This window comes from Thalassophryne amazonica, chromosome 20, assembly GCF_902500255.1.
Source record: "Thalassophryne amazonica chromosome 20, fThaAma1.1, whole genome shotgun sequence".
Classification (NCBI taxonomy): domain Eukaryota; kingdom Metazoa; phylum Chordata; class Actinopteri; order Batrachoidiformes; family Batrachoididae; genus Thalassophryne; species Thalassophryne amazonica.
This window is the reverse complement of record NC_047122.1, coordinates 14309481-14336304: the sequence shown is the minus strand read 5'-3', so window position 1 is coordinate 14336304 and position 26824 is coordinate 14309481. Positions and strand designations below refer to the sequence as shown.

Below are 26824 nucleotides of genomic sequence, written 5' to 3'. Positions count from 1 at the left end.
TTTTATCACATGCTCCGTGTTACCAACACAGACTCCTTTTTTAATAACTCTGTGAAAAAAAGGCATAAATGGGGAAAACAGAGTCATCACACCGATACTGTGTGGTGGTGGGATGACACGAGGATGACTCATTTCCTCAGGATGATGTTCTCTTTTGCAAATGAAACGACAGTGAGTTGGCATTGTGATGTGGAAATAAAACACGCATCAGGGCAAACACTTGACAACTGTCATCACCATGGCAACAAAGGCATTAAAAATATGGTCAACTGACATTTTGATGATCACAAGTTAGCGGGGCGTAGTCATTGGTTTTTGCTGCAACAGGATTTTTGGAAACATTGTATCTTGACTGCGCAGGAGAACACGTCCGTCATGGCGTTCATGCACCAAGGATATGACTTTAAGTACTTATTACACAAGACTGAGTGAGTGCTTTCATTTTTACCCCAAGCATTACTTAAAAAGTTGCACAGCTGTACTCTGAATTAAAATCCTTTTGTCAAAACATACTAATTTAGTCCATGTGGTGGAATTTGGCCAGAATATTTCTAAAAGTACTGAATGGAATTTCACAGAATTTGGTGAAATCATTGGGCGTGCCCTCAAATAGAAGTCATGTAGAAATGTAAATATGAGCCAAGTCCAGGCAAAGGAGCAGCATAACCACATTTTAAAAAATAAATAACATTGTAACAGTTATTTAAATAATTGACAGAATTAAAAAAAAAACCTTTTGCACAAGTCCACAGTTAATGTTTTCAGGTTCTGAGATGTTCGAGTCGTGGTGAGTCTCATTTGTTATGTCTGAAGTGATTTTTGACCTTTGACCCCACCTGCAGGCTGGAGCGCCTTCAGCGGGTCGTCGGTAAGGTCCAGGTGGAGTCGGGTGTGTGTGAGGAGCAGCTCAACCAGGTGGAGACTCTGCTGCAGACGGTGAGACTCAGTGCTGGGAAATATTAAAGCCAGTGATTACAGCCATCAAATGTTGATGTTGGTGCTGCAGGATGTGAGGATGCTGAGTTCGGGGAAACCTGCTCAGAACACGGCAGAGGTGGAGGCAGATTTGGAAAAAGCAGAAGGAATGATCCGCCTCCTCTTCAATGATGTTCAGCTGCTTAAAGATGGGCGCCACCTTCAGGCTGAGCAGATGTATCGCAGGTGAAAAAGGAAGGCACTTGTCAAAGCCTCTATTTAAATAATTTTAAACAGCCATGTTTGACATTGATTGTACTGATTCTAGAGTGTACCGTCTCCACGAGAGGCTGGTCAACCTCCGGAGTGAATACAACCTGCGCCTCAAATCTGGTGTGACTACGGCCCAGATCCCCATGACTCGAGTTCACGCCGTGCAGGTCCTGAAGCAGACCCCCACCACGGTGCGCCCTGAACTGGATGAAGTAACGCTGCGCTACATCCAGGACCTGCTGGGCTGGGTGGAGGAGAACCAGCGGCGGGTGGACGAGGGAGAGTGGGGCTCCGACCTTCCTGCTGTGGAATCACAGCTCGGCAGCCACCGAGGCCTGCATCTGTCTGTTGAGGAGTTCCGCTCTAAGATCGAAAGGGCGAAAGCTGATGAGGTTTGTTCAGTCCAAACAAAGCTTTAATGTCTCTTGAAATTATGAGGGTTTTTTCAGCGTAATGTTTCACAATTTTGCAGGTTTTCTGTACAGCAGGTAAGTGAGTGGGATAAGAAGTCGGGCTACCGATACGTAGACTGTTCATGCTACATGTGCGCCCTTGAGCAACACACTTCTGCACTGTCCCAACTCATCCGGCTATAAATGGGTACAGGTCTTCGCTGGGGAGGTAATCTGTGATGGGTTAGTGTCCCGACCAAGGGGAGTCGTAGACTCTCATACACGTCACGCGACGGAACCTGGATATCAGCACAGGCACCAGCGTGCCTCAGGGTCAATATATTTTATATGGTTCAGTGTTTTTATTTTCCCTCAATTTCTTCTTCTCATGTTTAGAACTTAAGGCCAAACAAGTTAATTAAAAGACAAATGAAGAGTTATTCCAATCCAATTAAATTTTTTCCGCAATTCTGATTGGTTCATCGTGTGAGGTTTCAGACCGTATAATATCGGGGTAATGGTGGCAAAATATTCGACCGTTTCACATTTAAATGTATTACTCCGTGCCCTGACCGGTATTGTGACGAGATGTCATTCCTGTCGACAGGCCAGCCCTCCACGCAACTGCGATTGTGCACGCATGCACAATATTGTCGGGATGCGGAACTGTCGAGACACACAATTTGACAGAACATTGGCGGCACGCGCTGCTACGCAGGTGTCATAATGGCGCCGTTAGCTGAGAGCGAGAGAAAGTCGCGTTTGACACCTCCACCAAAATGGGTGAATTTAAGATACCATACGAAAGTATTGATGTGGATTCTGACACAGAATTACCATTTAACATTTGATGGATTTTCACATTAGTTGGACTGACGCTGCCTCGCCGACCGAATTACCTACAGAAAAATAAACCGTGCAAACAATGGAATTGGATTAGAATGGGAATAACCCCCCAGTGTCTGATGATTTGAGAACGTTCATGCTGGATTACGGTCGCAAATATCAGTTTTAGCTCAATTTGCGACCGTATAACCAGCATGAACGTCTGCAAATCATCAGACACAACAGGGCTATTCCCTAATTGATTCATGTGTATATACCACTTCATTGTGGTTAAACAATACTTGACTTTCCTTTATGTTATGTGTGTTTTCTTCCAGAGTCAGATTTCACCAGCCAGTAAAGCTGGATACCGTGACTATCTGGGAAAACTGGAGCTGCAGTACGAGAAGCTGCTCGTAAGTTAAAAAAAACACAAAAAAAAAACTAAAAGAGTCATTGAACTGTGTTCTTACTGAGTCATCACAAGGAACATTTACGGCCCTGGTCGGCGGTGACATCTGATTTTACAAAAACATCTTTCAGCAGCATCACTGAGGCAGAAACGCTCAAAACAAGATTGGTACTCAGAGAGATATCGATGCCCAGGTCAAATATGCCTCGTCTTGTTGTGTTCTGTGTACCATTCCACCACACTGGAGGCATCACTAAAGTTCTCTTTTGGTCAGTGATTCGTTCCTTTAGAAGCTCACGTATCACACACATTTATCATCTGAATCCTGGCAGAACACCTCTAAGGTCCGTCTCCGTTACCTGGTCGAGCTTCACACCTTTGTTACTGCGGCAACCAAAGAGCTGATGTGGCTGAATGAGAAAGAAGAGGAGGAGGTCAACTACGACTGGAGTGAACGCAACACCAACATGGTGGCCAAGAAGGACAACTACTCGGTAAGTGGAGAGACGGTGCAGCAGATGATCGATTTAGTCACAGCACTCTCTAGTGGTGATGACAGGGAACTCCCACTGCTATCGACCAGGGTCTGATGAGGGAGCTGGAGCTCAGAGAGAAGAAGGTAAACGGTGTCCAGACGACTGGAGACAAGCTGCTGAGGGATGGACATCCTGCCAGGAAGACTATAGAGGTGAGTTTTTTGTTTGTCTTTTAAGATGGAACTTTGTGTTTTGATGTTTTTGAAGATTCGGTCTCACGGTATGTGTCTTTGTGTCTCCAGGCCTTCACGGCAGCTCTGCAGACTCAGTGGAGTTGGATCCTCCAGTTGTGCTGCTGCATAGAATCCCACCTGAAAGAGAACACCGCTTACTTCCAGGTGGTTTTACTAACTTTTTGTCCAGGGAGTTTGACAAATTTACATACAAACTTCAAACGCAATTCCTCTGAATTAGCTATAAATATAAAAACTTCACATTCAAGCTCGAGTCCTCCCTGTGTAGTTTTTTGCAGATGTTAAAGAGGCCGAGGAGAAGATCAAAAAGATGCAAGAGGCAATGAAAAGAAAGTACATGTGTGAGCGCTCCATCACAGCCACGCGGCTGGAAGACCTCCTGAAGGACGCCGCGGTACGTGTGCACACCGTGCTTGCTGATATCACACTATGCTAGGGGAGCTATGACCACTACCTTTGCACACACACAACCCCCCCCCCCCCCCCCCCAGGACTAAACCAAACAAAATTTTTTAGGTTCCTTAGATCAGTGATTCTCAACCGGGGTGCCGTGATCGATCGTCAGGGGTGCCGTGGGCAATTATCAAATATCACCATAATAATAGTGTGGCAGATGATGTAATGCTCTTTTATTCCAGTAGATGGCAGCAAAGCGCTGTACTATAGTATAATAGACATACTTGCGCACATAGCGTTGTGCATCTCCATGGTTACGGGTTGCTGACTACAGCGTGAATCTCAGCTGCTCACGGAGCATGGCTCCTCTGGGGAAGGAGAAACCGCGTTGGCTGTGGAGGTGTGCGGGGAAGGCGGCCTGACCTCTGTTGATGTCACCGTGGTCAGACTTGGGCCTTCTCGCTCACAACTGGGTTCGCTGAAGGGAGCCTCTGCGCTCCATGAATATTAGAGTGGCAGATTATTGTGAATAAAAGTGTCAACACGTCTAAAAAAAAACACTTGAGATTAGGGCTGTCACAATTATTACAATATTCGTCAGTCGCGATTATTTTTCATATTCGTGATTACCATGAATTATTTATTTTATCCACAAAGCATAAAACGACTCAGAATCTGACGTCATTGTGCTGCAGCCTTCGTTTGGATAAGACGGCCGATTAAAACAGTGGCCGTCTTCTTCAAAAGCCGTCTAAAATGCGGAGCTGTCGGTGTGTGTGTGTCTGTGTGTGTGCGCGCGCGTGCGGAGTCAACAGGCTGCAGACTGCGAGGGATGGGGTGCGTGAGGGAGATTCCTGAATGCAGGCGCGACACGTTACAGTCTGAGAACCATCAGTGCGCAGCGAGCGCGGAGCAGAGAGAGGATTTTAACCCGAGTAAACATGTTAACAAAACCAAAACATGAAGCTGCTTTTACTTCTCTCTGAACTTTCTCTAAAGGTGTGATTCTGCCGTTACCGTCCTGTTCACACCATGTGCGCTTCGTATGTGCTGAATTTATGAGATCATGAGATGAAATAAACGGTCAAATATCTTTAAAAACATACTTAAAAAATGAGAATATATGAATGAACTGAGCCACAAAAAAAACCCTGACACGGAGAAGCTGTGGTGATGTTTAGATGCACAGATCACAAAAAGCAGGTGAGAACTCTGAACTTTAACAGCTGTTACTTTCCAAAGGTATTTATTTGTTCAATATGGGCTTAATGCAGTGTTTAAGCACAAAACGTGACTGATGAGGAGAAACAATTTCAGAAATGCAACAGAAACAACCACAATTCAGAAAAAGTTGGGACTGTATGTAAAATGAAGATAAAAATAAAAATGTTGCACTATTCCCAGTTTCTCCACTCACAGAAGCCAAAAGTTCTTCCAGAGTTATGTAATTATACTACAACAGTAGAATATAAAGAAGGGAAAAAAAAGAAAAAAAAAAATAGACAATATATTCGTCAATCGCAATTATTTGTCTGACAATTAATCGTCTCCAGAAATTCCTAATCGTGACGCCCTACTTGAGATCAGAGCGCAAAATGCTTGAGGATTTTCAAAATGCTGTTTTCTGTATCGATTTTCTATTGCGATAATTGGGTTTTGCGCAAAACCAGAGGTAATAGAATTATAATATTATTTTGGTTGGTGGTGTGCCGCAGGATTTTGTAAATATAAAAAGGGTGCCGCGGCTCAAAAAAGGTTGAAAATCACTGCCTTAGATGACCCCAAAACACAATCAGGATGTTCCCAAAAATAAAAACTGGCCTCAAGCCAGTTATCCAAGATGGCCACCAAAATAGGGTTTTTCACTAAAACAGCTTTAAACAACATATAAACAAGTTAAATATCACAGAGATTCAATGATAAGGGTCTATTGGCGGCCATTTTGGACGCCATTTTGAATCTTAAACCCATGAATGAATTTAGTTTAGGCACAAATGAGTTTGCTGTGACCTGCAATGGTCTTCCCATTGAATCTCTGTGATATTTAAGTTGTTTATATGTTGTTTAAAGGTGTTTTAGTGAAAAAAAAAAAAAACGTATTTTGGCAGCCATCTTGGATTCCATCTTGGATAACTGGCTTGAGGCCAGTTTTTATTTTTGGGAACATCCTGATTGTGTTTTGGGGTCATCTAAGGAACCTAAAAAAGTTGGTTTGGTTTAGTCCTCGGGGTGGGGGGTGCAAAGGTAGTGGTCGTAGCTCCCCTTGTACTAAAAATGGTATTACTGGAATGTTTGACGAACTCCATTACTGTGATCTTTAAAGGATGAGAAGGAGCAACTGACTGAGTTCAAAATGCACCTGGAAGGCCTGAAGCGTCGAGCTAAGGCCATCATCCAGCTGAAACCTCGAAACCCAGCAACACCCATAAAAGGAAAACTGCCCATCCAAGCTGTCTGCGACTTCAAACAGATGGAGGTAATTAGGATAACTTTATCTGCATATTTTGACGACATCAGTAGCTTGTGCCGTATTTGGAGCAGTGACTCATCACGTCACTTTCACCTGGTTCCAGATCAGAGTCCACAGAGGAGATCAGTGTGCTCTGCTCAATAACTCACAGCCCTGCAAGTGGAAGGTGCTGAACGATAAAGGCAGCGAGGCGTCCGTGCCGTCCATCTGCTTCCTGATCCCGCCCACCAATAAGGAGGCTGTGAACAGCGTCGCCGGGTGAGTTGAGCTTCACTCTGGAGCGTTCTTGGTGGTCCGGGATTCAGTGCACCTATAACGGCACTTTGCCTCCTCAGACTGGATGGAAACCTGCAGCGGCTGCAGACGCTCTGGCAGACCATGTACGTGGACATGAAGAGCCTGCTGTCCTGGCAGTATCTGATGAGAGACATCCACATCATCAAGACCTGGAACATCACCATGGTAACATTGTAGAGAGGATGAGTAGATAAGGGGGCTGTCTTCAGATTAATAATTTATACTTTGAAAAGGTTTATGCTCCCTTGCTCTTTTATGCATTATTAATTTTGATGACTTAAATGACACAAAGAAGCGGGGGGGGGGGGCTCATGCTTCTTGATATTAACATGTCTAAAATTACTGTACTTTCCAGAGTGTAAGTTGCACTTTTTTGTTGTAACGCTTTAATTTCGAATATTTGTGCTTTGGTGTGCAGTTTTTATTATTGGTGTTTATTCTTTTCTTATTGGAGTTTGGTTTGTTTAGTTACTTGATTCCTGTCAAAGCCCGATATAAACAGTTGTAATTATTATTGGAAATAACCAATGCATGATGTTTTCATTATATAAGTCACACTGGAGTACAAGTTGAAGGACCTCCCAAACTATTAAAAATAAAAAGTCCATAATGTATACATAAAATATATCGAATCTCTGCAGCATAATATAAACTAAATCAAAATATCAATCCCAAAACAATGGTCTGCATATATATGTGGCCATGTTAGGATAATACAACTCAGTCATCACTTTTACAGCCAGTTTTCTTTCAGCAAGTCATGGGATGGATACATGAACATTTCCAAATCACTGCATATGTCTTGGAATTCATTGCTGCATCTGAGGTCCTGCAGACGCTGAAACAGTTTCTTGATTTACCAGTGACGATTTACACGCCTGTCCTCACCTGTGAGCATGATCTTTACATCATGACATCAGAAACAAGGTCTCAGATACAAGCTGTGGAACTGCGGTTCTTCCATCGGGTATTTGGGTTTACACGCCGGGACATGGTGAGAAGGTCAAATATCCGAGAGGGACATGGAGTAGAGCCGCCACTTCTTTGCATCAAATGGAGCCAACTGAGATGGTCTCCTTAGGGATGTCTTCCAGTCATGTCCAACTGGGAGAAGGTCCTGGGGAAGACCAGGATACGCTGGAGGGATTTTATGTCCCAGCTGGCTTGAGAACATTTTGGGATCCCACAGGAAGACTTAGTCCATTGCCACTGCAACCTGGACCCAGCTAAGCAGAAAAATATGAATGAATAAGAATAAGATAAACTTCATTTATCCTGAAGAAAATTATTTTGCCAGAGCACTGAAATAGTCAACAGTGAATAATATTTTTGACATTTGCACGAGATCTTCAACAATATTGCACATAACTCTGAGTAACTGAATAACCCTGTTCAATTATGTATTCATCCTGTAGAAGTGGGAGGAGTTATACAGTCTGATTGCCACAGGTAGGAAAGAACTATGGACTTCTGTGGTGCACCGCGGTGGTCTCAGTCTATGGCTGAAGGCGCTCTGACAGGATGACAGTGTAGCATGCAAAGGGTGAGAGGTGTTGTCGCAGATGCTGAGCAGTTTCCTCAGCATCCTCCTCTCTGACACCTCCGCCACAGACTCCAGTTCAACCCCCAGGACAGAGCCAGCTCTCCTGATGAGCTTGTTGAGTCCGTTCATGTCAGCTGCCTTCAGCCTGCAAATGAAACTGGCTGTAAAAGTGCTGATTTAGTTGTTATACTAATGGAGGCACATACTTCTGCACGCCATTATCGTAAGAATCGTGAATCCTTTTTGTAAAATTTGATCTCATACAAAAACAAAAATGTGTAAAATCTCAAACTTTTTCCTAAAGGCAGAACCTCGCCATCCTAACAGTTCGTATCCGCCAGCACAAACGGCTTTAGAGCCAAAACAGGAATTGTTTTCAGTGATAACTGTATGTTTCCTCCAAAGTTAAAGTGATATATTGCGTCTTGGCTGCAGTTTAAGACGCTCAGAGTGGAGGAGTACCGGCTGGCCCTGAGGAACCTGGAGCAGCACTACCAGGACTTCCTGAGGGACAGTCAGGACTCTCAGATGTTCGGCGCTGAGGACCGCATGCAGGTGGAGTCCAACTACAACCGAGCCAACCAGCACTACAACACGCTCGTCAGCTCTGCAGAACAAGGTCCGATTTAATAAAGCCTGACTTCTTCTATCCATCACCTGCAACATCACACTGATGCTTACGTTGTCACATGGTTTTTGTCATGACATTGTTTGTTTTTGTTGTGAGTGTGTGAGCTGACTGTTGGATTCATGTTGCAGGACATGTGGTGCCAGTGGCAGGTAAGGCTGACATTTGGCTTCTGATTGGCTGAACAGGACTGCGTGAGCACTGAGGGCTGTTCTGCTGTCACGTTTCCTTTCAGTTCATTAACTTGACCACTTTAATCATCTTCACTGTGTTTATGAAATTCTTTCTAACCTCACTCATTGTTCTTATCTCTGTGCACGGGTGTGATGGCAGTAAATCGATCAGAGAAAGAATGAATCAATTAACTCGGCCTGCCACTAATTGTTTGCATTATTGATGAATCTCCTGATTATTTTTATGTTTGTTTAATCTCTCAAATGCCAGGGGTGTTTTTTGGAAACTGTTTTTTATCAAATTTAGCTAATTTAATCATGTTTTTTTTTACTGTTTAGCGCATGTTAAAGCCAGAACTTTAGACATGCTGATCTCTAAGAATAGTTTTTTTTCTTCTAATCAGTTTAGACACATTTTGAGGGATTAAGTGTTGGTTACCATAAGATTCATTCAAAGGGGGAAAAAAAAATCAGTTAAAACGTGTTTGGAGCCGACAAATAAATGTTCACATTTCAGAAAGTGGAACAAGCCAAATGTTCCTGATAAATGTTGTAAACATGAATTGATTATAAAGAGTCAATGATTATTTCTCATGGTCAACAAATTAAATCATTTTATCTCTGTAATTGATAATTGTGAAGCACAAAGGAAACTAATGAGTCATGAAGCAGTGAATTAAGTGCTGAAACTGCTCTATTTTTACCTTTTTTTCTGTTAAACAACCCAAAAATAGAAATATTTTCTCTGAAACATCAGGCCAGAGGACTTTTTTAAAAAAAAATCTTCAGCATAATTACTTTTCTTTGAAATCTGTATCTTCTTTCATTCTCACCAGGAGAACAAGATGAGTCTGTGTGCAAGACGTACCTGAACAACATCAAAGATCTTCGCCTGCGGCTGGAAGGATGTGAGACTCGAACAGTGACGCGTCTCCGTCAGCCGCTGGACAGAGAGCCGCTCACAGCCTGCGCCATGAAGACAGCCGAGCAAATGGTAAAACTACAATTAAAACGTTTTAACATATCTTAGTTTGAATGCAGTTTTCTTAGTTGTGTAGTGCTCCGCGCTTTTCCTGAAAATACTGAAACAGTGACTGTAGAAGTGGAAACTTGTTTCTTACTCAGTATGTTTCTTACTCATTTCTAACAGAAATACAAAAAGGCTGTTTGTGCTTCTATCGGTAACAGAATTAGTCATTTTCACGTCCACCAAGGACATAAAAAAAAATTGGCATTTATTTATTTGTCTGTCTGTCTGTTAGCAGGATTACGTCAAAACTACTGCACGGATTTTGACGAAATTTTCAACACAGATACGTAGTAGGCCATGGAAGACTTCATTAAATTTTGGAGGTGATCTGGATCCGGATCCAGATTCTGGTTCAAGTTTCACTTTATATAGACTTTGAAGGATTATGTCAAAACTACTTCTTGGATTCTCACCAAATTTTCACCACAGATAGATATTAGGACATGGAAGACTCCACTGAATTTTGAAGGTGATCCTGATCCAGATTGGCGGATATCAGAAATCTCTGATTGCTCTCATTAAACATATTTTTGGTCACTTTTTTTAATCTTTAATACAGTGACAGGAAACATAGTGAAGCACATAACTGAAACAGTACTTACCGGTCTATCTCTAAATGTGATACAAGCACCAAATCTAGCACAAATTCTCCTTAGACATTGCTCTTTTGAAAAAAAACGACAGGCCCCTTGAATTTTCAGTAGGCGGCCATGTAGGGAGTTAGTTGAAGAATTACACAGGGGTTAATATATAAAAATGCTCCAATCATATTGAAAACTATACCACATTATTTGTCTGATCATAAAGATTCCAAAAAGGTATAGTTTGGACTATTTATGACTGAATGTTATGAAGTTATGGGGTAAAAACCTTAAGAATGGTGACAAAGGTCAATTTCAGTTTGTACAGGGGTCAAAAGTTAAAGTTACTGCAATTTTAGTAAAAAATGGTGCAAATTGTTGATTGAGCCACCTGGATTGATAAATGGAATAGTTTTGACTGTGTTGAATGCTTGGTCTCTAAAGTAAAGGTCAAATAATCTCTCCGGTTGTTCTGTCTGAGTTATTTTCATTGGGTGCTTCGTCCAAACCATCGGCATGTTTATTGGACCCCATTCCTGCCAGGCTGCTCAAGGAAGTCCTACCATTATTTAATGCTTCAATCTTAAATATGATCAATCTATCTTTGTTAGTTGGTTATGTACCACAGGCCTTTAAGGTGGCAGTAATTAAACCATTACTTAAAAAGCCATCACTTGACCCAGGTATCTTAGCTAATTATAGGCCAATTTCCAACCTTCCTTTTCTCTCAAAGATTCTTGAGAGGGTAGTTGTAAAACAGTTAACTGATCACCTGCAGAGGAATGGTCTATTTGAAGAGTTTCAGTCAGGTTTTAGAATTCATCATAGTACAGAAACAGCATTAGTGAAGGTTACAAATGATCTTCTTATGGCTTCGGACAGTGGACTTATCTCTGTGCTTGTTCTGTTGGACCTCAGTGCTGCTTTTGATACTGTTGACCATAAAATTTTATTACAGAGATTAGAGCATGCCATAGGTATTAAAGGCACTGCGCTGCGGTGGTTTGAATCATATTTGTCTAATAGATTACAGTTTGTTCATGTAAATGGGGAATCTTCTTCACAGACTAAAGTTAATTATGGAGTTCCACAAGGTTCTGTGCTAGGACCAATTTTATTCACTTTATACATGCTTCCCTTAGGCAGTATTATTAGACGGTATTGCTTAAATTTTCATTGTTACGCAGATGATACCCAGCTTTATCTATCCATGAAGCCAGAGGATACACACCAATTAGCTAAACTGCAGGATTGTCTTACAGACATAAAGACATGGATGACCTCTAATTTCCTGCTTTTAAACTCAGATAAAACTGAAGTTATTGTACTTGGCCCCACAAATCTTAGAAGCATGGTGTCTAACCAGATCGTTACTCTGGATGGCATTTCCCTGATCTCTAGTAATACTGTGAGAAATCTTGGAGTCATTTTTGATCAGGATATGTCATTCAAAGCGCATATTAAACAATTATGTAGGACTGCCTTTTTGCATTTACGCAATATCTCTAAAATCAGAAAGGTCTTGTCTCAGAGTGATGCTGAAAAACTAATTCATGCATTTATTTCCTCTAGGCTGGACTATTGTAATTCATTATTATCAGGTTGTCCTAAAAGTTCCCTAAAAAGCCTTCAGTTGGTTCAGAATGCTGCAGCTAGAGTACTGACGGGGACTAGCAGGAGAGAGCATATCTCACCCGTGTTGGCCTCTCTTCATTGGCTTCCTGTTAATTCTAGAATAGAATTTAAAATTCTTCTTCTTACTTATAAGGTTTTGAATAATCAGGTCCCATCTTATCTTAGGGACCTCGTAGTACCATATTACCCCATTAGAGCGCTTCGCTCTCAGACTGCGGGCTTACTTGTAGTTCCTAGGGTTTGTAAGAGTAGAATGGGAGGCAGAGCCTTCAGCTTTCAGGCTACTCTCCTGTGGAACCAGCTCCCAATTCAGATCAGGGAGACAGATACCCTCTCTACTTTTAAGATTAGGCTTAAAACTTTCCTTTTCGCTAAGGCTTATAGTTAGGGCTGGATCGGGTGACCCTGGACCATCCCTTGGTTATGCTGCTTTAGACGTAGATTGTGGGGGGGGTTCCCATGATGCACTGTTTCTTTCTGTTTTTGCTCCGTATGCATCACTCTGCATTTAATCATTAGTGATCGATCTCTGCCCCCCTTCACGGCATGTCTTTTTCCTGGTTTTTTCCCTCAGCCCCAACCAGTCTCAGCAGAAGACTGCCCCTCCCTGAGCCTGGTTCTGCTGGAGGTTTCTTCCTGTTAAAAGGGAGTTTTTCCTTCCCACTGTTGCCAAGTGCTTGCTCATAGGGGGTCGTTTTGACCGTTGGGGTTTTTCATAATTATTGTATGGCCTTGCCTTACAATATGGAGCGCCTTGGGGCAACTGTTTGTTGTGATTTGGCGCTATATAAGAAAAAAGTTGATTGATTGATTGATTGAAATAATGTTGACATCCATTGAATTCTATGACATGTGACATATGTTACCCCATAACATGATAACTAAGCATGACACATGGTGCAAACTACTCCTTTTTGAAACCTTATTAACTCAACCAGTAATTTGCATCACCTTTGAACAAAATTGGAGCAACTCTAACTTTTGACCCCTGTACAAACTGAAACTGAACTTTGTCACCATTCTTGTTGTTTTTACCCCGTAACTCTATAGAATTTAGTCATAGATGGTCCAAACTATACCTTTTTGGAATCTTTACAATCAGACAAATAATGTGGTATATTTTTCAATATGACTGGAGCATTTTAATATTTTGACCCCTATGTAATTCTTCAATTGACCCCTACGTGGCCGCCTATTGAAAATTCAAGTGGCCCGGCAGTTTTTTCAAAACAGTAATATCTAAGGTGTACTTTTTCCAAATTTGGTGCTTGTATCACCATTTGAAGGATTCCTCTGTAAATATTCTGCTATCTGCTACACTAACAGGGAAACAGAGAAACATGCAGCAAAGCTCTACCAGACCAGGATTAGAACCCAGGATGCTCTAAACCACACTCCGCCTTACCCCAGAATTATGTGTCACAATTCTCAACTGGTTTTGGTGCAGCAATTAGTTGTTAAAGGGTAATGAACCTATTCACTCTTGGTGAGGATGCCGTTGCAAATCCAGAAATGATTACTTTTTCCAGCATTGTGAAGGCAGAGCAGGTCTGGGAACTGCTTGATTTTGTGTGTGCGAGTGGTCGAGGCAAACGCAACAACTTGTCAAATACTTCATGCGTCAAGGTGAAAGTTGCGACACAACATCACCTGATCTCATGAAGACCTCAAACAAATTTGACATAGGTCATGTTTCTGTTGCAATTGTGGCCACCAGGGGGCACTCAGTGAAACCATTTGTAAGCAGTGTCTTGACAAGTTAGTCCACAGTTATCTCACTTGGACAACTTGGATGGTTCCATTTTAATTGTGGCCACCAGGGGTCAGTCTCTGAAACTTAGTGTATGACAAGAAGAAGAACTTTATGGATTAAATTGAAACATTCTACTACACGTTACACTTTGCTGAGACCTCTCATAGGTTTGAGGGCGGGCTCAGTGATGCACATTACTGTCATTACTACCCTTGTTTATTTGTCTCAAAGTTGAAAAAAATTACTGTAAATATTTTGTCTAAATTGGATAACATGCCTGTCATGCAAATGATTCTTCACACAAGACACACTGGTTTGTCTGGTTCCATAAAAAAAATCCAGATATAGTGGGTCGGAGTGCCACTCAGTTTGAAGTTTGTTTCTTCACAGAAAGTGCAGTTGGAGTTGGAGGGCTTGAAGAAAGATTTGAACTCCGTCTCAGAGAAGACAGAAGAGGTTCTGGTGTCTCCTCAGCAGCCTAGCTCTGCTCCAATGCTTCGCTCTGAGCTGGACATTACGCTGAAGAAGATGGACCATGTGTACGGCCTCTCCTCCATCTACCTGGACAAGTAAGCAGCAAAATCTCACTGAAAGCTGAGGGATTCATTTGTAAACTGCTCTTGTGCTTTTAATAATGAGCAAACATCTTGATCACAGGCTCAAGACAATTGATGCTGTGATCCGGAACACCAAAGGTACAGAGGACACGCTGAAAAATTATGAAACACGTCTACGTGATGTCACTAAAGTGCCAGCTGAGGAGGACGAGGTGGACAAGCATCGCAGTGACTTAAAGGTATTTAGTTTTTGGGGACAGATCCCATGTAGTTTACTATTTTTACACCCATAAGTGTTTGCACAGCATTTTGTCATCAGTGGCGTGTCCAGACTTATTTGACGGGGTGGCCATGGATTGGGGGGTTATTTTTGCAGTGGTTGCATGAAGTACAAGTGCTAGAGGTCTGCTATCCAAATCAGATGATAACAGTGACATTGTGACTGTTGCATCACCACACATATAACTGAAGCATTTGTCATCAGAGTTCAATCTAAGTCCCACCTCTGACTGGGCAGGTAGCCAATCATATCTTAAAATAATGGGGCAGCATAAGTGCTGGTTAATTAGATACAAGTGGTGTCCCCTACCACTCAAGGTCACGCCCTTCAATCCACCCATGTTGGACATGTAAAAAGTTTTCAATTTTTTGACCTGCAAATATTCAGCTTTCATGTGTACAGTTGTGGTTGAATATTTACATACATTCCTCATGGGCATGAATGCCATGAATATCATGGTAATTTTGGGTTTTTAATGAGTTGCGTCAGGAAGGGCATCCATGATGAGTGTACGTAAACCTTCAACCACGACTGTATATTAGGGATAGACCGATAATCGGCTTGGCCGATTATTGGCTGATTATCGGCCAAGCCAATCATCGGCATCGGCCGCTTAACGTCCCCGGCTGATTATCAGTCTATCTCTCCAGAGCCCCCGGAGGGATTATCTGCCGATGCAGATTATCAGACCATCTGATTATCAGTTTATCCCTACTAGGGTTCTTTTCGAGTATCGTTAAGAAATGATTTGATCCACCAATGTCAATAGCCTTTTTGCTTAACAATTCCCTTATCAGTCCTTCAGAGCAGCCGTTGTTTTTGAGGGTGTTTGTCGGGAAAATGATTATTCCTCTACGTTGATTACAGACCCTGCAGCGGGTCTGTAGTCAACCGTTTCACGTTGAATTGTGAACCATTGAAGCAATGCTTCGATCCACTAGCTCGTTGGTTCTTTGATTCGCTGCTCTTCAGAAACGGCAAGTCCGGTTCTTAACTCCTCTCAAAGCCATTAAAATATCGTGAGTCACTTTTGTGTGGATTAAAGTCACTAACTGGGACTCATGTCTTGTTGCAGTCAAGAAACGAGAATCGTCCTCTATTCCGTTGGCACAGCTCCAAATACATAATTAAAAACATAAGTAAAAGAATAAAACAGATAAAAAAATAAAAACTATTCAAAGAAAGAGAATAAAATAGGCTTTCAGTCTTGACTTAAAAATTTCCACGGACTCTGACTGCCTCACGATCGCAGAAAGACCGTTCCACAGAGCAGGTGCACGATAAGAAAAAGCTCTTTGACCCGCTGACATAGAAAATCTGTAAAGCCTGCTTTTAGTGCACAAAAAATTCACAAGAGGTATCGATAAGGGAATCGATAAGGAATCGGATCGATAAGCGGAATTGATAATGGTATCAATATTGATAAAATCTTATCGATACTCATCCCTAATCCCTACTGTATATCAGCCCAATTGATTATCGGTCTATCCCTACTGTATATCCAAAGTAATAGACCAATAATCGGCTCAGCCAGCTGATTATCGGTCTCTCCCTACAGAGCACCCAGAGGGATTATCGGGCAATGCTGATTATTGGCCTAACCGATTATCGGTCTATCCCTACAGAGCACCCAGAGGGATTATCGGGCAATGCTGATTATCGGCCTAACCGATTATCGGTCTATCCCTACAGAGCACCCAGAGGGATTATCGGGCAATGCTGATTATCGGCCTATCTGATTATTGGTCTATCCCTATAGAGTACCCAGACGGATTATTGACTGATGCAGATTATCGGCCTAACCGATTATCGGTCTATCCTACAGAGCACCCAGAGGGATTATCGGCCGATGCAGATTATCGGCCTAACCGATTATCGGTCTATCCTACAGAGCACCCAGAGGGATTATCGGGCAATGCTGATTATCGGCCTAACCGATTATCGGTCTATTCTACAGAGCACCCAGAGGGATTATCGGGCAATGCTGATTATCGGCCTAACCGATTATCGGTCTATCCCTACAGAGCACCCAGAGGGATTATCGGGCAATGCTGATTTTCGGCCTAACCGATTATCGGTCTATCCCTACAGAGCACCCAGAGGGATTATCGGGCAATGCTGATTTTCGGCCTAACCGATTATCGGTCTATCCTACAGAGCACCCAGAGGGATTATCGGGCAATGCTGATTTTCGGCCTAACCGATTATCGGTCTATCCTACAGAGCACCCAGAGGGATTATCGGGCAATGCTGATTATCGGCCTAACCGATTATCGGTCTATCCCTACAGAGCACCCAGAGGGATTATCGGGCAATGCTGATTTTCGGCCTAACCGATTATCGGTCTATCCCTACAGAGCACCCAGAGGGAATATCGGGCAATGCTGATTATCGGCCTAACCGATTATCGGTCTATCCCTACAGAGCACCCAGAGGGATTATCGGGCAATGCTGATTTTCGGCCTAACCGATTATCGGTCTATCCTACAGAGCACCCAGAGGGATTATCGGGCAATGCTGATTTTCGGCCTAACCGATTATCGGTCTATCCCTACAGAGCACCCAGAGGGATTATCGGGCAATGCTGATTTTCGGCCTAACCGATTATCGGTCTATCCTACAGAGCACCCAGAGGGATTATCGGGCAATGCTGATTATCGGCCTAACCGATTATCGTCTATCCCTACAGAGCACCCAGAGGGATTATCGGGCAATGCTGATTTTCGGCCTAACCGATTATCGGTCTATCCCTACAGAGCACCCAGAGGGAATATCGGGCAATGCTGATTATCGGCCTAACCGATTATCGGTCTATCCCTACAGAACACCCAGAGGGAATATCGGGCAATGCTGATTTTCGGCCTAACCGATTATCGGTCTATCCTACAGAGCACCCAGAGGGATTATCGGGCAATGCTGATTATTGGCCTAACGATTATCGGTCTATCCTACAGAGCACCCAGAGGGATTATCGGGCAATGCTGATTATCGGCCTAGCCGATTATCGGTCTATCCCTACAGCGCACCCAGAGGGAATATCGGGCAATGCTGATTATCGGCCTAGCCGATTATCGGTCTATCCCTACAGCGCACCCAGAGGGATTATCGGGCAATGCTGATTATCGGCCTAGCCGATTATCGGTCTATCCCTACAGCGCACCCAGAGGGATTATCGGGCAATGCTGATTATCGGCCTAGCCGATTATCGGTCTATCCCTACAGCGCACCCAGAGGGATTATCGGGCAATGCTGATTATCGGCCTAGCCGATTATCGATCTATCCCTACAGAGTACCCAGAGGGATTATCAACCGATGCAGATTATTGGCCCACTGATTATTGGTTTATCTCTGATTCAAAAGTAAAACATGAAAGAATGTTTATGAATGTGTTTTTGATGTTGGCTAAAAATCTTTTAGTAATGTGAAAGAAATAATGTAATTAAAAAAATTAAAATCCAGAGAATATTTTACCAGATTGATACACATTATTTAAGACATTGGTGAGCCTAAAACAGAAAAAGAAATAAAATACACAAAAGTTAAAGTCGACATGCTACACTTTGCTTTCAAACTGAAATTTCCTCCAGCAGATAGGTCAAATAAAAACTTTGCCATGGTCCGAATATTTATGGGTCAAACTCTACATCCTGATTGGTTTCATCAAAATAATCATGCAAATGTTTTAGAAATCTGAATGTTTATTCCTGGGATTTTGTATTTCATTAGTTTGCATTTTCTGCTGACTTTCTCCATCTCCTGACAGAAAATGCGCGCTGAAGCGGAGGCCGATCAGGTCGTGTTTGAAAGGCTGCAGGATGAGCTGAAGAGGGCGACACTCGTCAATGACAAGATGAGTCGGATCCACAGCGAGCGTGATGCTGAACTGGACCATTACCGTCAGCTGGTCAGCAGCCTCCTGGAGCGCTGGCAGGCCGTGTTCGCTCAGATCGACCTGAGGCAGCGAGAGCTTGACCTGCTCGGCCGCCGCATGCGTTCCTACCGGGAAAGCTATGAGTGGCTCATTTGCTGGCTGGGAGAAGCGAGACAGAGGCAGGAGAAGATCCAGGCCATGCCTGTCAGTGACAGTAAGGCTCTCAAGGAGCAGCTGGCAGAGGAGAAGGTACATGCAACTGTTTGGCCCTCTGCTGGCCAAGAAGAAGCATGACATCTTAACGAAAGTCACAACGTGACACTGTAAAAATGTGACATAATAATAATTTGTTAAATTCTTTCTATTTCTATTTATAGAAACTCCTGGAGGAGATTGAGAAAAACAAGGACAAGGTTGAACAGTGCCAGAGAAATGCAAAAGATTATATTGATTCAGTCAAGGTGTGTTGAGGTTATTGTTAGCGATATGGGGAAAAAAGTACTTTTTGTAGTGATGAAAGTTTTTGTTTTTTGTTTTTCAGGATTGTGAGCTTCAGATTTTGACTTACAAAGCTCTCCAGGATCCCATAGTTTCTCCTTTAAAGAAAGCCAGGATGGAAAGTGCATCTGATGACATCATTCAAGAGGTCAGCGGCACAATCGTGCAGTGTAACGGGTATGGTGGCCAAGAGAGGCCACAACACTTCCAAATTAAAACTACACTAGCAACTCCTGAAATCACTTAGCAGTGCAAAAATCATCTACATCAATTCAACAACAATTAATTGCATCAAAAATCATCTTACAAACTCAGAAAACATATGCAAACTTAGAGAACACAAACAAATTTAACCTACAGCACATGCAACAATATATATTGTTTGGTTATTTGAGCATGTGTCTGCTGTAAATTCAACCAAACAATCCTTGCAAATGCAAAAAACGTATTGCAAAAAGCCACAACACATCAGAAGTACAAATAACACAAACTGAAGGTTCTGCCCAGAAGACTTTACTGAAGGGCTGTTCAGTGCATCACAGAAAGTGACATTATAGAAGAAGAAGAAGAAGAAGAGGTTCTTTTAATGTGGGTAGCCAATGAAAGCCCGAAGCTTATCTCCAGAATGGCCTATGGCATGTGTCTCTCACTCCTTTCCAGCACTCCTCTTGAAAGTACCAGTTGGGAGCATGGCTGCAATCCGGAAACAAACCAGGATCACTGGCATCCCAGTCCAACGTGCAAACCATTACACCACCACCTCCCTGAAATCAGCAATAAAGCAAATAAACTAAGTGATTTAGTTCTGCCGGCCACTTATTAGTGCAGCATGTAGACAAAATGATTGCGCATTTTGTGACTAAAGCGTGAAATTTGGCACACATATTCTAAATTAAATAATACTTTTTTTAAAATGTGGAGGTGTCCTGGAGTAACCTCTCATGACCTGTGAAGAATGAAGAATTACACAGAGGTCAAAATTTAACAATGTTCCAATCATATTGAAAGGTATACCATATTAATTGTCTGATCATAACAGTTCCAAAAAGGTATAGTTTAGACTATTCTTGATTAAATGTTGTGGAGTTATGGGGTAAAAGCAGCAAGAACGATGACAAAGGTCAGTGTCATTTGGTACAGGGGTCAAAAGGTAAAGTTGCACCAATTTTGGCAATAAAGTGATGCAAATTATTGGTTGAGCTAACAGGATTAATAAATGGAATAGTTTTGTCTGTGTTGAATGCTTAGTCTCCAAAGTAATGATAAAACAAGGTTGATTCTATGACATTTGACATACGATATATATTATATTCATATATATTAATTAATTAATAAATATTAATATAATATATTAATTATATTATAGTATATTAATATATTATATTATATATAGTAATATTAATATATTATATTAATATTAATTAATTAATATACATTTGTATATTATCCTGTAATATGATAACGAAGCATGACAGGTGGTGCAAAGGTCAATGTCAATGAGCAGATGTGATTTGATGCAGGTGTTAATTTTGGGGATGAAAATTTACAGGGTGGTTCCATAATTTTTTCCTCAGAATTGAGTGATTCCATATTTTTTTCCTCTGCTTGGTCTAAAAAAGTAACCGTTACTGACTGCCACAATCTTTTTTTCTTGATTTCTGATAGTGTTTCTTAAAGCCAGAAAGTTGCCATTTGAAATGACTTTAGTTTTGTGTCATGTCTATGATCTGCTTTTTTTCTACAAAATTAAACAACTGAATGAACATCCTCCGAGGCCGGTGATTCCATAATTTTTGCCAGGGGTTGTACAAATTGAAATTGACCTTTGTCATTATTTTTGCTGTTTTTACCCTGTAACTGCACAACATTTTGTGAAGGATAGTCTAAACTATACCTTTTTGGAATCGTTATGATCAGACACATAATATGATATGTCTTTCAATATGATTGAAACATTTTTAAATTTTGACCCGTGTGTAATTCTTCATTGACCGCTGTAGGTCATGAGAGATCAGCTCCAGGATACCTCTACATCTCAAAATAAGGATTAGTTAATTTAGAATATGTGTGCCAAATTTCATACAAAATGAACAATTATCTAAATTTTAGCTAAGCTGCACCACTATATGTGATTTCACCCAAAGAAAACAGAATACTACGATGTGCTGAATAGTCTGTCAGAAAAAGTCCTCCGGGCAGAAACCTCTTTATGTTTTGTTAGTACTTCCATTGTGTTGTCGCTATTTGTGATGGATCTTTGTTTTCACGTGCATTGAGTGAACTTGCAGCAGACAACTTATCAAATTGTTGCATGTGCTGTAGGTTCTACACACATGGACAAAACTGTTTGAACCCCTACATTTTATGGACACATTTTAAGATATGGTCAGAAATAAATGCAAACAAAGCACTTTTTTAATCAGAATATTTTTTTAAATGTTCCAAGATATTTGAAGGACTTTTTTAAAAAGTTATGACACTTCAGCTACGGTTTGCCACAAGGTACATGAGAGGCGCGCAGCCTTGATTTGATCTGTTTTGTTGTATGAAAATCCTTCTCTGCTCCATGTCACTATGAGGCTGGGAGAAGCGAGAGGAGTCGCGGTCAAACAGACAGAACTTGCACTGTGCACAGTTTCTCCATTCACAGCCACAGAGCCCTGTAACGTCCTCAGGGCTGTCTGGATGTCTTGGTGGCTTCCCTCACTCTCCTCTTTCTGCAGTGCCCTCAGTTTTTGAGAACTGTCTGCTCCACCATAGAGTGCCATACTGTTTATATTTCTTCATAATTGGTTTAAATCAAGTCCAAGACATAATCAGTGACTTGGGAATGTTCATGTATCCATCCCCTGATTTATCTAAAGAAAACTGGCTGTAAAAGTGACGATTTAGTGTAAATTAATCAAAGGGTGCCAATAATTGTGCCCAGCATATATTTTATGTCAGGATTTTTGGTTTCACTTTCTAAAATCATTTTGTTTTGTTCTTGCTGGTAAATACGTTTGGACACTTTTAAATATATTCTGATTGAAGAAAATGGCCTTGTTTGGATTTATTTCTGACCATATATTAAAATATATATACAAAATGTAGGGGTAACAACATTTTTGTCTGTGTGTGTAGTATTTGTATTCTCCACATTTGCAAGTGTTTCCTCAATTTGCCAGTTTTTTTTCCCCTGCAACTACCGGTTGCTGAATTGATGCAAGTGTGTTTTTTCTTTTAATTTGTGTTTCCTTCTATTTTTGGTGTTGTCTTAATTTGGAAATGTTGTGGCCTCTCATGGCCACCATACTCTGGTGATTTAAAAATGTAATGCAGAATCCTAAAAAAAATCTGTGCATGATGAAATTTTACGCTTAGCTTCCATGTAAATGTTAACCACACTGACTCACTTCATTTCTTTCAGTATGTTACTCTGAGAACCTGCTACAGTGAGCTGCTGACACTCACCAGTCAGTACATTAAATTTATCACAGACACTCAGCGCCGCCTGGAGGATGATGAGGTACTTGCACATCAGACTTCTGTCCACAGCCTTCATTCACCGTGCCCTCCATACATGCTCATTAATGTATGGAAAAATTATTTGTCATCAGATATTTCCAAAATCTTGGTACTGGAACTTTGTGTAGCGTCGTAGCGGTACGACCTGTTTCATTCTCGTGTTTCAGGACATCACATCACGACACTGTCTGCCATTCTCGTGCACCTAATCCAGTCATGTTCAGCCTCATCAGCTCCCTAATTTAGACAGATTTTCAAAGAAAAACATTTTTCAAAATTTTTCTGCTCCAAACCTTTCACTGAGTTCTAATTAGTAAAAATGTTCTACACACAAAATGTTTACTGAAACATCTTTACATTTAGTGGTTGCTCAACCACCCTTAAGTTGCCCACCTTTGCCAAAGTTCACTGAGAGCTTGAGTTTTAATACTGGGTAGTGTGGAGCTATTAAAATCACTTCCTAGAAAATTCAAATCCCCTGGTGTAAGGTGGATCACAGTGCAAGGTGGGTGGCTGAAGTGATCTATAATATTAAAATGTGCCTTTTGTGTCATCAGATTGAGTGAACTCTAGTGCCTTCATGATATAAGTATCTTTGCTGACTGTTGACATGAAAGCCTGATTCATTGAATCATCTGCTCCCTTGATTGACTTTTGGTTGCTAAGAACCCTCAAAAATCATCATCTTAAGATCAGCAAAGCTGCATTTTCAAAGTTCAAATGCCACTTGCGGTACCTTTTTGAGGAGTTGGTGTCTCTGGCTGTTTTTGACTCTTTATTTCTGATGAAATTAAGAAAACATGATAAAAGTCATGAAAGATGATGCAGGAGAGGAGGAATGTCCAAAACATCTCATGAATTTGAATGAAAATTCATCATTGGAATCTTTGGCAACAACGAAGTCAATGTAAATTTTGGACAATTTGAGCCTTGAAAAATCGTAAGATGATGATGGCCATTTCCTGTATGCCAAAGTTCATTCTGGTCGTGAATGGCTGCAGAGAATGAGGTGTTGCTCTTATCCTACATTTCAGTGCTAAGCATAGCATAAGCATTGCTGATCACAGAAAACAGTTCCTTGATTTGAAAAAAATCTACATTAACTAAATACTAAGCTTAACTATGGCACATACTAGGGGTGTAACGATACACAAAAATCACGGTTCGATACGTACCTCGGTTTTGAGGTCATGGTTCGATTAATTTTTGGTACAGTATGGGAACAAAATGCAAAACCTAAATTTGCTTGTTGTTTAAACCAACAGTTTATTGTAACATTATACAAACAAAAAAATAAAATAATTGCAGCATGCTGCCTGTCAATTGATGCTGTCAATTGATTTCCTGACAGCTGCGCTTCTCATGTGGTGTGAATTCACACACATACAGTGTAAATATAAGGTCTTACCTGTGCGTTTTATTGAAGAAAAGTCGCTCTGTGGCACTTTGCGCCGTCATATCAGTTAGCGGACCTTTCCATACTAGTTCTCTGTCTTGGCGCAACAAGTCGAAAAAGTCACAGCGCCTCAGCGTCTCATTTGCCACAAGCTCCATGTGATCCTGGGTGCACACGCAATGAAATCTCAAGAAAAATTATAAAATTGCTAAGTTCTCCGTGTGGAGCAGGGACACCGTGCGCACGCTGGATGGCGTGCGCATCAATATTTACGTGTAACACTTCAGGGAAAAAACATTTACCTTACGTATTTAATTAAAAGTTAAAAAATCTTTCTAACATCTTTCTGTGTAAATATCTCATGTTACAACGTGGAGACCCGCGGCTTATAAATAAGTGCGGCTTATTTATGTACAATTTATTTTTTCTTTTTAAAATTGGTGGGTGCGGATAATATTTAGGTGTGCTCTATAGTACAGAAATTACGGTAAACACACGCAGCGTGAACTCACCTGTGCACAGCCCTGTACCGAACTGAACGTCCCGTACCAAAACGGTTCAATACAAATACATGTGTCATTACACCCTTAGCACATACTAGGGTAAGCTCACGAATGAACTTGCCCCAAGACAAACTTCACCTGAGCTACCCCTAAATGTTATTGGAATCTAATATAACATTTTCACTGTGTTGGTTTCTCACAGCCCAGGAGAAAAAAAATTCAGATTTTGTTTTTCTCACACTACATTTAGTCCAGGAGCCAGTCATCAATTTTGACCTGATTGGTACCACTGAAGGTGACCAAACGACACTTGCCCCCAATCTCAATTCTCTTTTGTGCCCCTTCCCCTTGGCCCTACCCCTTTAAAGCAAGGGGTAAGGCGAAGAGGTATGCCTCTAGCCCTATGAATTGAGACACCCCTCCGCCTTAGGAGAAGAAAAAAGTGCCCGTCTCAAACTGCCGTCTTCACTGTTTGTTAACATGGCAACTGAAATACAACTTGTTGCAGTAGCCTGTTTGCTCTTTTAATTTTCTCGCCTTTCTGCGTAAATGCAAAGAAATAGAAGAAGTCGCAGATTTCTTCGATGCATCACAATCATGTCATGTTAATTCATTTAATTAATTTGTAATTTATAATAATAATAATAATAATTAATAGTATTAATAATTAATTATTTAGTAATTTATTAATGTTAATAATACTAATAATTAATCAATAATAGTAATTAATATTGTTTGATTACTCATTAATTGATTGATTAGTAATTAATTCATTAGTAATTAAAATAATTTATAATAATAATAATTTATTAATTTATGTAGCGCCAAATCACGACTAATCGCCTCAAGGCACTTCACAAACATCATTTAAAAGCAGAATAAAATGAAATAAGATTAAAACACAATAAAAAATTTTTTTAAACATAAATAAGTAAAAGAAGTAAAATAATAAAAAGAATAAAAAAAGACACAATAATATAAAATACTAATGATAAAACAGTAAAACAGTTTATTTATTTAAAATAAACATGAAATATATCAGTCTGTGTGCAATTAATGTATATATTATACATTTTTCACTTTTTGAATGGAATTACTGAAATGAATCAACTTTTTCATGATATTCTAATTATATGACCAGCACCTATATGTATGTTATGTGCTGCATCTAGTTCTGGTATATTTCTTTTTCAAATTCTCCAATTTTTCACATCCAGCTCTATTTCCTTTAGAAATTTCCTTGACAAATAATATCAGTCTATTAGGACGTCAGGTTATGTGTTACACATGTACGTGTGTGTGTATATATTTTCCAACTTATTCCCATTGATGAAACTTCTCATTTTCTGCCTGAAAGCTTATTAGGAGACGAGTGTGTTCAGGGCTCCGTTTGTTTACAAAATACACACACGTTACAGACCTTGAAATCCAACAGCAGGGATTGATATTATACAAAGATTTATGACCATACAAATTAACGTGCTTATCCTTTATCATGATTTTCTCCATTGTGAGATATGAAAGTGTCTTATCGTAGCGTTCGTATCTGCATTATTACGCCTCAGCGCATGAGCGAAGTTACAATATTCCTCAGAACGACAATATACGCAACATGCATCCAGCAGCATACACGTTGCTGTCATAGACAACTGCCTTGTTGTGTGGGCCGCTGAAGAGGAGGTACTGCTGGCCCACCACCACCAGAGGGCGCCCTGCCTGGAGTGCGGGCTCCAGGCACCAGAGGGCGTCCACCTGAGATGAGCAGCCAGGGTGACAGCTGTCACCCATTATTGGACACAGCTGTTTCTACTCGGCACCAAGGTATATCAGGAGGACAGCGTCTCCACCTCAGTGCCGAGATATCGCCTAAGACTGAGGTAGTATCTCTGCATTCTTATTCTGATTAACCAGCTAATCATTTGTTAAACCTTTTCAGGATTGTTGACTGCTAAAAGCTATATTGCTTGGATAAGTACTCACCTTCCTGTTGTGCATTGACAAGAGGTGGAGGCGGCTTCTCCCCTCTTCGTTACTGGGTGCTGTCGCATCACACCTGTGTGTTGTTGCTCTCTCCTGCCAGCAGTACCGGATCCGACGAGCGGAGGCAGTGGCCACCTGGGAATTCGGGACTTGGCGGTTCCAGTATTTCCAGGGTTCG

General features: G+C 41.2%; 1 protein-coding gene across 18 annotated transcripts in view; it reads left to right on the top strand.

The window, feature by feature from the left end:
* Positions 1-26824, top strand: part of pleca (plectin a) — a 281468-nt gene that overhangs the window by 238579 nt on the left and 16065 nt on the right. For 16 of the 18 annotated variants that reach the window (XM_034161211.1, XM_034161209.1, XM_034161210.1 and 13 more), the window contains 20 exons: positions 843-936; positions 1007-1161; positions 1244-1580; positions 2744-2821; positions 3150-3311; positions 3401-3505; positions 3596-3691; positions 3816-3941; positions 6267-6419; positions 6517-6671; positions 6749-6875; positions 8689-8872; positions 9013-9033; positions 9891-10048; positions 14444-14622; positions 14711-14849; positions 18655-19011; positions 19140-19223; positions 19304-19408; positions 22670-22768. In XM_034161211.1, coding sequence (XP_034017102.1) covers positions 843-936; positions 1007-1161; positions 1244-1580; positions 2744-2821; positions 3150-3311; positions 3401-3505; positions 3596-3691; positions 3816-3941; positions 6267-6419; positions 6517-6671; positions 6749-6875; positions 8689-8872; positions 9013-9033; positions 9891-10048; positions 14444-14622; positions 14711-14849; positions 18655-19011; positions 19140-19223; positions 19304-19408; positions 22670-22768 — 2914 coding nt within the window. The remainder of the gene's footprint in view (positions 1-842; positions 937-1006; positions 1162-1243; positions 1581-2743; positions 2822-3149; positions 3312-3400; positions 3506-3595; positions 3692-3815; positions 3942-6266; positions 6420-6516; positions 6672-6748; positions 6876-8688; positions 8873-9012; positions 9034-9890; positions 10049-14443; positions 14623-14710; positions 14850-18654; positions 19012-19139; positions 19224-19303; positions 19409-22669; positions 22769-26824) is intronic. The other 2 variants (XM_034161212.1, XM_034161224.1) reach the window with 1 other exon arrangement.